Below are 13850 nucleotides of genomic sequence, written 5' to 3'. Positions count from 1 at the left end.
TTGGTTTTTCGAGACAGGGTTTCTCTGTGTAGCCCTGGCTGTCCTGGAACTCACTCTGTAGACCAGGCTGGCCTCGAACTCAGAAATCCGCCTGTCTCTGCCTCCCGAGTGCTGGGATTAAAGGCGTGCGCCACCAACGCCCGGCCAATAAATCTTTTTTAAAAAAAAAAGATAAAAAAACAACAACAACAACAAAAAAGCTGCCCTCAAAGATATATTTTTTAAGGTACCTAAGTATATGATTGCGAGTGGAAAACTAGGAGTCAGAATCAGGTATTCGCAGCTTCTTCACTTTCACTTGTGTGTAGTATCTACTTTTATCCTCAGCACAAGGATCTCTGTGACCTCTAGGCCATCCTGGTTTACACAGAGCTCCATCTAGGGATATGTTATGTAGTGACACTCTGTTTAAAACATAATGATCATATGCTATGTAGTTTCCTAACACTTGCAGGAACTTGTGGAGTGAAATTAAACGAGAAAACTACAACTCCCAAGAGACACCGCGGCAAGATGTCCGCAAAAGTTGTCCGGTCTCACCCCCTCCCCCAGTCCCTGGGCATGCAGGGCTTTGAGTTTTACTTGAAAACGGACGCAGGAAATGTTGCGCTGAAGACTATGAGCTTCCAAGAAAGCAGGAAAGATTTTCAAAGATAAGGAAACCTCATTGGAAAGGGGCGGGGCCGCTAACGCGGGCGGAAGCTCAGAGCCAGCGTGGACCAATCAGTATTCTGGGGGCGGGCTCTCTGCGGAAAAGTGGGCGTGACTTAGGAGGGAAATCGCCAGAAACCTGGCGGAGGTCGCCGGCCGCGAAAACGCCCTCTGCACTGGGAGAGGTGAGGGGGGTTCCGAAGCCGGGGGCAGAGGGGCTGGAGCGCGTGATACTTGTCCAGTGTCAGGCCTCGGCGGTCCCGGCAGAAGGGGAGGTTAGGGGCCTAGAATCACGGTTCGGGGGAGGATTCCCTTACTCAGGGCGCCGGAATGAGGGTCTGCGGATTGCGCTCCAGGAAAGGGAGGCTGGAGGCCTGGCGTCCGGGGTTGTTGGAGGCCTGGCATCCTGGGTTCCAGGTGACTAAACGCTTGGAGTCTTCATTTTTGCAAATCGGGTGGCGTGCACACTCGCTTGCCCAACCGGATACGGGGTTGGGACATCCTTAGCCAGGGATAGTACTACACGCCTGTAATTCCAGCTTGGAAGGGAGAGAGAGAGTCAGGAGGGTCAGAAATTCAAGGCCAACTTAGGCTACTTAATACACAGCTCAAAAAACCGTAGCAAAACAAGAAAAAAAACTCATTCTCCATTTCCCTTCACAGACCAGCCACGATGCCTACCTCGGTGCCCCGCGGGGCCCCTTTTCTTCTCTTACCACCTCTACTGATGCTGTCTGCTGTGCTGGCAGTGCCTGTGGACCGCGCAGCACCTCCTCAGGAGGACAGCCAGGCCACTGAGACCCCGGTGAGTAGCTCAGCCCTGGTCGCTGGCGTCTTTGCAGTGGTGCTTGCCATCCCCAGGGCCCTGGAGAAAACTCCAAGGATCCCCTGTTTGAAACGCCGGGGCGTGTCGTTCGTTTACCCGCCTTCCTTTGCCATAGTGAGTGGGTGAGACATGCAAGCGACCTTTGAGATGTGGAAATCAAGACTGACCCCAAATGAAAACCTGTGTCACACCCTCATCTAAACTCTCCCCTCTGATCGTTAAGACCCTCTTTAATAAGGAATGAAGAAAACCTGAAAACCACATTTCCCAGTAGCACCGTCAGCAGCTGGATGCTACCACCTAGCAGGGCATTCTTGCTTCACGGACCTCACAAGCAATGTAGTTTAAGTGGGAAAAGGACACGGGAACTGCTGGTTTACTCATTCCAGTATTATTGAGCTCTGTGAAATCTTTGCTCCTAGAGAGTCCAAACTTTCAAACTCCAGGTCCCTGATTTATGGCCTGGTTCTTCCCGTAGCTCTCCCTAGTGATACAAGCTGCTGTTACCTCCTGAGACAGGTTGTTCCCAGCTCCTGTGTAGCGGGGCCTCCTGCCAGGTGTTAGTACTCTACTCTGAAATCTTGAAGCCTGAAAACCATTGTATCAGAGGAAAATAATAGAGCAGACAAGTTGTAAGTCTTTGCAGGTTCCAGGAGGGAGATGGAAGAGAAAACCAGGCTGTTTGAGACATGGAAAGGGTAGAGAGGTTGAGCACTGTGGGTTGTTAAGCAGCTGTGTATCCAGGAGGGGTTCTGCGGAATTGAGAGTGTCCTGAGGGTTGGGATAATCATGTGTACGATTCAGAGAAAGGGAGGGAAGGAAGCGTTATGCTTTTGAAATGAGATATCTGAAAAAGTGGCAGTTTCAGCAGTGAAGAGCAGCCATCAGCTACCCCTAGGGAGGGGCTTCTGGCCTGGAAGTACCTTATCTCATTAAGAAGATGGCCACACCCCCTATCCCTTAGCACATCTTGAGGTGAGTCAGCTCTCTTGGGGAGTGGATTCTTAGTCACGTGACTGAAGGATTAGTCCGAAGGCTCTTAGGAGAGGGGACAGTAATAGTCTATAATGTTTGGGGCTGTTTAGGACAAATCCAGATTGTACTCGGTCGACCAGGAGGAAGTAGCTTCCCTTTAGTGGGCCTCAACACAGCTCTGATGTCTTTGATCTCCTCCTTTTGTGGGGAATTTTCAATGTTCAGGAGGGGCTAATCCTCAGAGACCTTTAAGCCTGCCTGTGCTGTCTAACAAACATCCCCCCAGGAGAGTTGAGACCCTAAAACTGTGGAGGAGGTTATAGTGTTTTTAAGGGTTGAGTTGATCTGACTATTCACAGCTGAAGTGGGGGTTCCACTCACAGTAAGTTTCAGTCCTTGCAGTAGGATCAAAGGGGACAGTTAGATGGAATTAGACTGTCATCTGAAGGTGGCCTAACTGAAAAGGATGGAAGATAAAATTAAGGGGACAGCTTGGGATGGAATAGCCAAAGGTTAATGGGACCACTCCCTAGGCTACAATAGACACAAACCATTTTTACTAAGAAGGTCCCCAGAGATTTCACTCCAAAGCTCTTTGTGCAAAGAATGGAGGTGCCAATGAGACGGCTCGATTGGTCAAAGCCACTGGCTTGCCAGGCCTGCCTGTGTTCAATCCCTGGGACCTGCGTGGGGAAAGAAGAAAACCACCGAGAATTGCCTTGGTCATGGTGTCCGTCCACAGATGTAAAACCCTAAGACAGCAGCAGGCCTGCTTGCTGTTCCACACAGTGTTACCTCCAACCCAGGAACTCACTTTACAGCCGAGAGGTGCAGCAGGGACTGTGGAGGGTGCTGTCTGCTGGCTGGCAGCCAGTTCATGCTCAGCTAACTTCCTTTCAAAGTCCAGGACACCTGCCCAGGGAATGGTGCATCCCATGATGGGCTGGGCCCTTCTGAGTCAGTTAACAATAGAGACAGGCCTCTCAGATCAGCCTGATCTATACGGTTCCTCAATTGAGGCTATGCTAGGCTGTGTCATTTTGACAGTTGAAGTTTACCAGGGTATCCCTGTAGCCTCCTTGGCTCTGACTCCCAAGTTTGGTTATTAAACAACCAGAAGTCAGTTACATCAGACTGGACACAGTGCACATATGGTAGGTTTTTGCTTTCTACAAAACAGATTTAGTTGCGAGAAGCAATTAAAACTCAAATTGGGGGCCAGGCACATCTTTAATCCCAGCACTTGGGAGGCAGAGGCAGGTGGATCTCTTAAATTCAAGGCCAGCTTGGTCTACAGAGCTAGTTCTAGGACATCCAGAACTACACGGAGAACCCTGTCTTGAAGAAAAACAAAACAAAACAAAACAAAACCAACCAACCAAAGCAAACTTAAATTGGGCTGGAGAGATGGCTCTGTGCTTACGAGCACTGACTGTTCTTCCAGAGACCCTGAGTTTGATTACTAGCACTCACAAACTCCACATGGAGAAACCCTGCCTCAAAAAATTAAAAAAAATAAAGAATAAAAGGAGACCATCCAGCCGGGCGTGGTGGCGCACGCCTTTAATGCCAGCACTCGGGAGGCAGAGGCAGGAGGATTTCTGAGTTCAAGGCCAGCCTGGTCTACGAAGTGAGTGCCAGGACAGCCAGGGCTATACAGAGAAACCCTGTCTCGAAAAACCAAAAAAAAAAAAAAAAAAAAAAAAAAAAAAGGAGACCATCCTTTAGAGGAGAGCCGTTAGAAAGAGAAGTCCTGTCTTGGAAGACAGAGTTCCACATCTGTCTTCCTCAGAGTTCCTGTTGCTGTGACAAAACTCCAGGACCAAGAAGCAAGTCGGGGAGGAAAGGGTTTATCTGGCTTACACTTCCACCGCACTGTTCATCACTGTGGGAAGCCAGGACAGGAACTCAAACAGGGCAGGAACCTGGAGGCAGGAGCCGAGGCAGAGGCCATGGAGGGGCGCACTGCTGACTTACAGCTGGATCTCACCGAGGCATTTTCTCGGCTGAGGCTCCTTCCTCTCTGATAACTCTAGCTTGGGTCAAGCTGACACACAAAACCAGCCAGTGCAATGTTCTCAGCCCTCAGGGGGGGCAGGCAGCCCAAGGCTTGCTGGAGAAAAGGAAGGAACTCCATTTGTAGCCAGGAATGCCAGAAGGTGCCACGTGGGTCTTTTGACCCTTCCTCTGCTCCTACATCTTGGTTTTCCATGGTGTTGATGGGACAGGCTGAGCCAGTGGGCCTGGGCTGGAGAGGTAGAGTGCTGCTGTTCTTCCACAGGAAGAGTTCACTGCCCAGCACCCTGACTGGACTGCTGACACCTGCTGTAAGGTCAGCTCCAGGGGGTCTGATGGCCTCTCTGGCCTCCTGGCACCTTCACACTCATGACATACACCAGGCACACACACACAGATAAAATACAAATAACTTTTTTTCCTTTTTGTTTGTTTTTTTGAGACAGGCTTTCTCTGTGTATCCTTGGCTGTCCTAGAACTTGTTCTATAGACGAGGCAGTTGAGACAGGCTTTCTCTGTGTATCCCTGGCTGTCCTAGAACTTATTCTATAGATGAGGCAGGCCTCAAACGCACACTCACAGAGATCTGCCTCTGCCTCCTGAGTGCTGCGATCACTGTGTGAGTGCGCCATCACCACCTGCAAAATAAATCTTTAAAAAAGAAAAGAAAATGGGCCCAATATGTGTCAGTACTGCTGTTGTGGGACCACATGGAGGAACTGGGAGGGACATGTGTCCCCTGGTGTGTGCCCCCTGTGAGGGCAGCATGGGTTACAGAGGGTCAGTCAAGGCCCTCAGAACATAAGTAACAAGTTAATCTTGATTTGACGCCTCAGCAGCCTCGAGTGGCATCTCCACCACATTTAGAGTTAAGGCAACTGCCTGGGGACCCTGGAATTGCATACACGTGTGCACATGTGGTGTGCACATGTGGTGCAAGGGCACATGTGGTACAAGGCAGGGCCAGAGCCTCCATTTCACATGCGTTTGCTTATCTTGTGTGCATATACGGAGGTCAACCAGTATGTGTGGAGGTCAGAGGACAACTTGTAGGAATCACGTCTTCCTCTTTCCTCTTCCACGTCAGTGCCAAGAATCAATGTCAGGTTGTCAGAGTTGGCACTGCCTCCTGAGTGCTGCGATCACTGTGTGAGTGCGCCATCACCCTTCCTTGCTGAGCCAACCTGCTGCCCCAAACAAACACCTTGCATTCTGGTCAGAGATTTGGTTCCCCTCCCATGGTCATGAGCCATAATTAGTGAAAGAACATTAAAAAGAAAGCTCATGTCTTGTCCCATCACTGTCCCTTAGACAGAGAGGCTAAGAGAGGTGTGAGACAGAGGCTTCTTATTCCAGGAAGGCAGGGTACTAAAGGCAGGGGCTAATGGACCTGGGATGAAAGAGAAAGACAAAGCCTAGGGACTCTCCAGTGGGAACCTTGGCAGAGGCCAAAGGAGGCGGGGCTGTGCCCTGTGAGCTACAGGAAGGACCTCACCTGAGTCACGGAGTGTTGCCCCCCCTCAGACAAGCTTAGTGAGTCCCTTCCATGTTGTTAGATGTGTTTCTGTGTAATTGTGGTTTTCTTTTGAGTGCTTTTCCTCTTGTTGATAAAAGTAACTTCTTTATCCTGGGGGTGCTGCAGAGATGATGGCTGCTTTTGAAAAGGACCAGGCTTGGTTCCCAGCACCCACACTGCAGGTCACAACCACCTATAACTCCAGTTCCAGGGGATCTGATGCCTTCTGACCTCTGTGGGTACCAGGCACTCACATACATGTGGGCACAACACTTCTACATGTAAAATAAATCTAAATAAAACAAAACAAAAACCCAGCAGCTGCTGGGAGAAGGGAGATGGAGAAAGGAAGAGAATGTTAACCCCATCACTATTCTTTAATTCCTGTCAGGTACCGTAGGAGGCCAGAGTGGGCATCAGGTCCCCTGGACTGGAGTTACAGGTGGTTGTAAGCCATCTGACGAGAGGCTGGGAACTAAACTCTGGGCCTCTGGGACAGCAGTACATGCTCTGAGCCAGAGTGTGTGTGAGAGACAGGGTCTCTCTGTGTCCTCTGGCTGTCCTGGAACTCACTTTGTGGACCAGCCTGAGCTTTAGGTCACAGAGGTCCTTCTGCCTCTGCCTCCTGAGTGTTGAGATAAAGGTGTGTGTTATCACACCTGGCTGTGTTTTTAACTTTGTGTGTGTGTGTGTGTGTGTGTGTGTGTGTGTGTGTGTGTGCGCATGCATGTGAGTGTAGGCACTTGGGGAAGCCCAGTGAGGGCACCGAGTCTCCTGCACTGGAGTCGCAGGCAGTTGTGAGGGACCTCCTGTGGGTTCCTTGCCAGAGCAGTATGTTCTCTTCATCATCGAGCCGTCTCCCCACCCCAAAAGTTAATGGTTTTAGTGAGAACCCAGAAACCTCAGCCCCAACAGTGAGGGTCTGTCCGCACCTGATACTCTGCGGAGTCCCTGCAGCTGAGGCCCCTCTCCATTCATCTCCAGGCCTGAGGATCTCCACTGCTTTAGTTTGGATTTTTGTGATTGTTTTAAAGGGAAGATCTCACTCTATAGCCCAAAACTGGGCTTGAACTTGAGGCAGTCCTCCTGCCTCAGCCCCCCAATGCTAAGATCATAAGCATGTCCCACCAGACCTGGCTTCTCCTTAGAGTTTTCTTTTTATCTTTGTGGAGGCATGTGTGTTCAGGTTTTTATGCATGTTCATGTGTGTATAGGTGCACATGCATGTCGCACGCACAGAGAGGCCACAAGGGGACCTCTGGTGTCCTTCCTCGGGTGCTTTACTGGGACCTGGGATTCACACAGTAGGTCAAGCTGTGGCTCCAGCGAGCCCCAAGAGACGCACCTGTCCCTGCTCTACAGCTGGCATGGCCAGCAGGCACTGGCACATTCGGCTTTCCTAACAAGATTTAATTTTTACTTTCTTAAACTTTTATTTAAAAGTTATTCGTGTATGTGTGTGTATGTATTTATAGTGTATGTGTGTGTGTGTGTTTCTGTCATGAGTGTGTGTATTTGTGCCATGTGTGTGTAGGTACAGAGGCCAGGAGAGGGCTTCAGGTCCCCTGCAGCCAGCATGATGGTTGTGAGCCACAGGAGTTGGGTGCTGGGCTCTTCATCCTAAGTCTGACTCCAGCTCAGGCCCCCATGCTTATGCAGAGAGCATTTTACCCTTCAACATCTCTTCAGCCCCGCCCCCCTGGGATTTTCATTTCTTATGTGCCATAGAACCTCCCAGGAGGTGGACACAGCAGAAGGTCAAGGGTTGGAGCCTGGACTGGCTGCCTCTGGCTGGCTCTTGAGGACTCAGCCAGTAAATGATGCAGGCCTCCTGTTGTGTGTGGAAGGTGTATCCGCTGCAAGTTGGGAGCTGAGCTGTGGTCCTGGCTGGGGGAAACTTAGAAGATGAGGCAGGTGTTGCCATGCCCTCCCTTGCCCCTCAGGACACGGGCCTGTACTACCACCGGTACCTCCAGGAGGTCATCAACGTGCTAGAGACAGATGGGCACTTCCGGGAGAAGCTGCAGGCTGCCAACGCTGAGGACATTAAGGTGCGCTGGGGTTGGGCTATGAGGGGCTATGCTCGAGGGAGCTTGGGGGGCACAGCTGGGAGGGAGTCTGGGAACTCCTGAAGATGTGTTTAAACATGGACACGAGCTCTCCGCTCTACCATCTATCAGCTATGGGGTGTCCATTTGCTGTGCCTCAGTTTCTCTCCAGTTAAGATGTAGCCATGTTCCCTTCTTGAGTTCTTCTCTGACTCATCTGATTGGCTTCTATTTAGTTATTTTTTTGCTGTGACAAAACCGGCAACAGAAGCAGCTTACGGGAGGCTTGATCCTTGTTCACAGTTCAAAGGCATCATAGACAGAGTTTGCAGCGGGCGGGCCAGGCAGTGGGCTGTGCCGGATCCCCAGTCAGAGATGGATGCCTGCTGATGCTCATCTACCTTCTCCTTTTCATTCAGTTCTGGAGCCCAGCTTCTGGGATAGTGCCGCCAGCACGGAAAGAGGGGCGTCACACCTTAATTAACCCTGTCTAGAAACTCCCTCTTAGAGATGCTCACACGTTTGTCCTCTAGAGAATTCTAGGCCTTGTCAAGCTTACATCCTTCACCATCAGCAGGGATGTGCATGATGGGAGTGGACGCAGGGGCTCAGCATCCCCGATGACAGATCTGGGTTGCAAAAGAAGCTCTCTTGCTGCCTTCAGCCCCTTGGGGCTGATGGGCAGGCAGTGTTGCAGGGGCTTGTACCCAGCAGAGACACTGGTGAGCCCTGGAGTGCTGTGAGCAGTGGAGGCCAGGGTCAGCTCTGATGGTGGAACAGATGAGATTGGGCATGGCCCGAGAAAGCATCAAGCTTAGCACTCGTGTGTGGGTAGGTGGGTGGGTGATGGTGACGCCTGGAGATGCGTCCTAAGGTGGACGTGTTGTCTCTGTTGAGTATGGAAAGACAGGAATTGGCTGAGTGTGGAGGCGCACACGCCTTTAATCCCAGCACTCGAGAGGTAGAGGCAGGCGGATTTCTGAGTTTGAGGCCAGCCTGGTCTACAAAGTGAGTTCCAGGACAGCCAGGGCTACACAGAGAAACCCTGTCTCGAAAAACAAAACAAAACAAAACAGAAAAGGATGGAACTGATTTGAAAGAGGTGTCAGGAGAGCTACTGGCCCTGTGGTGAGAACAGACTTCTGAGTGTGAGCGCTCCCAGTCTGAGGTGAGCAGGGCCTCTCGGCAAAGCTCAGGCTCCCTCCTGCGCATTTGGGCTCCCAGGTGCCAGGGCAGGCCACAAGCAGGAAAGACATGAGCATAATGGAGCTTCAGGAACATTGGAGTTGAGTGGTTTGGGGTGTAGGGTGCACAGTGGGCTGCCCAGCACACCCCCCTCGGTGTCCGCCTGACTGGGGGACCCCCCCCACCTCTGTCCTTGAAGAGTGGAAAGCTGAGCCAAGAGCTGGACTTCGTCAGCCACAATGTCCGAACCAAGCTGGATGAGCTCAAGCGACAGGAGGTGTCGAGGCTGCGGATGCTGCTCAAGGCCAAGATGGATGCAAAGCAGGAGCCCAGTGAGCGCGGGTGGCTGGGGGTGCCCGGGTGGCTGGGGGTGCCCGGGTGGCTGGGAGGCCCGGGTGGCTGGGGGGCCCGGGTGGCTGGGGGTGCCCGGGTGGCTGGGGGTGCCCGGGTGGCTGGGGGGCCCGGGTGGCTGGGGGGCCCGGGTGGCTGGGAGGCCCGGGTGGCTGGGGGTGCCTGGGTGGCTGGGAGGCCCGGGTGGCTGGGGGGGCCCGGGTGGCTGGGGGGGCCTGGGCTCTTGGGGAAGCAGGTGCAAGTTACACAGAATGTTTTTCTTTTCTTTCTGGTACACTTTCTCTCTTTTTTTTTTTTCTTTTTTGGTTTTCTGAGACAGGGTTTCTCTGTGTAGCCCTGGCTGTCCTGGAACTCACTTTGTAGACCAGGCTGGCCTCTAACTCAGAAATCCGCCTGCCTCTGCCTCCTGAGTGCTGGGATTAAAGGCGTGCACCACCACGGCCGGCTCTGGCACACTTTCACATTGACATTATTCTCTCTGCTTCTCCTGCCTTTTTGCTCATTGGGGGAGGGGTGGTGGAGAGTTTGCCTTTCTGAAACAGGGTCTCATACAGTCAGGCTAGTCTCAGACTTACTGTGTAGCCAAAGATGACTTTAGACGCCTGGTCCTTCTGCATCCACCTCTGAGTGCTGGTGTAGGGCCACCACATGTTCCTGCGTCTCCCTTTAAATATCTTTATTACACTACAGTAAGGGCCTGGGAGATGGGCCCCCAAGCCTGGTGACCTGAGTTCGTATCCACATATGCTGGGGAGGAGACAGCCCACTCCATAGAGTTGACCTCTGACCTTCACGTAAACTCTGTATACCTGTACACCCGCGTGAACATGCATGCACACACACATAGACACACACACATAAACCGAGTAACAACAGTGTGCTGCCTAATCACACCGCCAGCCCCTCATGAGTGGACTCTAGGCAGGCACTCCACCGTACTCCCTTTTTTTTATTAGATATTTTCTTTATTTACATTTCAAATGTTACCCCCTTTCCTGGTTTCCCCCCAAAAATCCCGTATCCCTCCCTCTCTCCCCCTGCTCACGAACCCACCCACTTTCCACAGCCCCCTTTTAAAACTCACTCTGTACCCAGACAAGCCTAGAACATACAACCCGTCTCAGCCTACCGAGTAGCTGGATGACAAGCCTGTACCATCCCGACCTACATGGGGCAAGTCCTTATGCCTGGTACTGGAGAAGACCTGTCTCAGCAGATACCATAGCATAACACAAAGCTAGTGAAAACTGCACAATGGCTAAAGGAACCAGCAGCGTAAACGTCTGCCAGCTGTGGTGTGGATAAATAAAATGTGCTCTACCTGCACCATGAAACATTAGTGAGCCCTAAAAACATCATGGAGCCCATGTCATTAGGCTGTAGTGGCCTGGCATGCAGAACAATGGAAATAAACCTGGGAAACGAGATGCTGTCCGAAGCTGGGCCCCAGGCTGTAAAGCACATAGAATGTCCCCAGTGGGCTGGGGAGAGAAAAAGGGCATGATTCTTTTGGGGATGACAGCAGTACCCTAAAAGTCATGGTGATGGAGTTTGTGTGTAACTGTGAACATTCTAAAACACCATCAAATTGTATGCTGTAAATGAGTGGGTTCAGCACTTGGCAAGACGGCGCAGCCTATAAGGCACTCGCTGCCAAGGCTTGGTAGCAGCCTGATGAGAGACACACACACTCACCTCCATTGCTACACAAACCAATCAGGGCTAATCATGGAGCCCGTGTCATTAGGCTGTAGTGGCCTGGCATTGCTGTCATTGTGATTACTGTTAATTTTAGCACCAGAGTCAGTGGCAGGCTCAGGTCCTCAGACATCCTCCAGGCCCATGTGCCATCCTCTTTGCCTGCGTGGCCTCTGTGGCTCTCCTCTCTGCACCCCTGCTCTCAGTTAGGAACTCTGACAGAAAGGCCGTGACGTGATGGGTGTTGGTTTGCCTTTCCCTTACCCAGACTTGCAGGTGGACCACATGAACCTCCTCAAGCAGTTTGAACACCTGGACCCTCAGAACCAGCACACGTTTGAGGCTCGGGACCTAGAGCTGCTGATCCAGACGGTGGGTGAGGGTGGTGAGCCGGCTGAGATGCTCAGCAGGGGAGGACGAGGGAACTGGGTCCTGCCTCCTGTAGAGGGCAGTGGTGCTGGGCTGGGCTAGCTCAGCACATCCCTGCTTTTCTACAGAAAGACTATGGCTAGGGCTATGTGATGGAACCTGTTCTCTGCATTGTAGGGTGCTTAGAGCAGTCCTGGGTTTTATCCACTAATGCCTAAGACTTCCATCTGATGTAACAAGGAAAAACTAGTCTGCAGTTGACAACTGGCCCTTGGTGTACAGCCACCTGGGGAGTGCAACTGCTGCCCCCATAGCAACTGTGTTAGTCCCTTGTTGCTGCAATTATTGTTACTAAGTAGCTTGAGAAAGTATGAATTCATTGTCTTATAAGAGTTGCTCTGAGCCAGTGTCTTGATATGTAGCCCAGGCTGGCTTGGAATTTGCCATACTCAGGATCTGAGAGATGGCTCAGTGGTTAAGAGCACCTGCTGCTCTTCCTGAGGACCCAGGTTCAATTCCCAGCAACCACATGGCAGTTCACATTTATAACTGTAGTTCCAGGGGATCTGACACCTTCACACAAGCATACATGCAGGCAAAACACAAATGCACAGGAAATACAAATTTTTAAAATTATTTTAAAAAATGCTTTTGCCATTCTCCTGCCTCAACCTCCTGAGTGCTGGGATTGTTCTTGGCTGCCCAAGCCATGATGCTTTCTGTATTAAGCCTACTTCACATATCATCCCTGCTCATTCCTGAAATGCTGAGCTCTCGGGGGACTCGAAAAATTCACATCCAAGCCGCTACTTTGGGAAAGCACCCCAGGGTTTGCTGTGGACAGACCCAACCACGGAGACCAAGGAAGTGAGGTCATGCAGGTGTCTAAGGAGAGGGGGAATGTGACCCTCTTGCCTCTCCACAGGCCACCCGAGACCTCGCCCAGTATGACGCTGCACACCATGAAGAGTTCAAACGCTATGAGATGCTCAAAGAACATGAGAGGAGACGCTACCTGGAGTCTCTGGGAGAAGAGCAGCGGAAGGAGGCCGAGAGGAAGCTCCAAGAGCAACAGCGCAGACACCGGGAACACCCCAAAGTCAATGTTCCTGTAAGGACCCTCATGTATGTTTTACCATGTCCAACTCCTAAGCAGAAAATGAGTGCAGATGCAGAACTACAACTCCCAAGAGTCCTTATGGCAAAAAGTCCACCTACCTGAGTGCTGGGAATTGTAGTTCTGGCTTGAGGGAACTAAAGTTTATTGGAAGGGCACCTAGGGCTGTCTACCCTGATACAGTGGCTCTCAGACTCACTGTTCACAAGCCTGCTGTTCTTCTCCACAGGGCAGCCAAGCCCAGTTGAAGGAGGTGTGGGAGGAGTTGGATGGATTGGACCCCAACAGGTTCAACCCCAAGACCTTCTTCATACTGCATGGTAAGGTGGAGGTGGGGGGAGGGGTGTTCCAGACCCAGGCTGATGTGACAGGTTCTGATGGTTCATAGCCTGACTGGCCAAATATCCTGCCCCTCTGTGTTGGTAGGCCTGGGATCTTCCATGGCCAAGTATTTTTCTTCAATATTGTTTTCCTCTGTATTCTAAGGAATGGCCATGTCCTCTAACTGAGCAGGCCAGGCTTGAGGAGGACATAAAAGAACCACAACTCCCAAGAGCCATGGAGACAAAAAATCTTGGTGCCTATGTGAAACTGCCATGGGAGGTAGGGGGAAACTGCCTGGAAAGATGGCTACTCTTCTAGAGGACCCCTGCACTCACACGGTCCTCACAGCTATCTAATTCCAGCTCAGGGGATCCGATGCCCTCTTGACCTCTGAAGGCACTAAGCACACATATGATACACATAATACAAGTAGGCAAAACACCCATACACAATATATATGTGTGGGTGTACACACCCACACATATACACACTTTTAAATAACCCTGCCACTGGGCTGTTGGGTTCGAAGCTTTTAGGCTTGAGAGAATGAAGTCTGTTGGCTGCCATAGTAGCCAGAAGCCTGGGACCTCGAGAGCCCTGCCTGGCAACCTGAGTTTGATGTGTGGAACATACATGACAGAAGGAGAGGACCAAGTCCCATGTTGACCTGTGACCTCTGTGCTTGAGTTGTGTCCCAGGTGCACCCATACCTAGGCTCAGAAATGCATTCAAGTTAAACAAAATATAACTTTTTTTTTTTTTTTTTTTTTTTTT

The 13850-nt window shown here is 51.3% G+C and overlaps 2 protein-coding genes across 3 annotated transcripts in view; one reads left to right on the top strand and one right to left on the bottom strand.

The window, feature by feature from the left end:
• Tulp2 (TUB like protein 2) overlaps positions 1-13850 on the bottom strand; it is a 38288-nt gene that overhangs the window by 12542 nt on the left and 11896 nt on the right. The window lies entirely within an intron of this gene.
• Nucb1 (nucleobindin 1) overlaps positions 732-13850 on the top strand; it is a 17785-nt gene continuing 4666 nt past the window's right edge. Inside the window, exons 1-7 of the mRNA XM_021168043.2 lie at positions 732-836; positions 1315-1456; positions 7928-8035; positions 9417-9549; positions 11535-11638; positions 12561-12746; positions 12982-13072. Of these exons, the coding sequence (XP_021023702.1) occupies positions 1325-1456; positions 7928-8035; positions 9417-9549; positions 11535-11638; positions 12561-12746; positions 12982-13072 (754 nt within the window). The 5' untranslated portion in view covers positions 732-836; positions 1315-1324. The remainder of the gene's footprint in view (positions 837-1314; positions 1457-7927; positions 8036-9416; positions 9550-11534; positions 11639-12560; positions 12747-12981; positions 13073-13850) is intronic.

The sequence above is a fragment of the Mus caroli genome, chromosome 7 (assembly GCF_900094665.2).
Source record: "Mus caroli chromosome 7, CAROLI_EIJ_v1.1, whole genome shotgun sequence".
Taxonomy (NCBI): Eukaryota; Metazoa; Chordata; class Mammalia; order Rodentia; family Muridae; genus Mus; species Mus caroli.
This window is presented reverse-complemented; position numbering and strand designations above follow the sequence as displayed.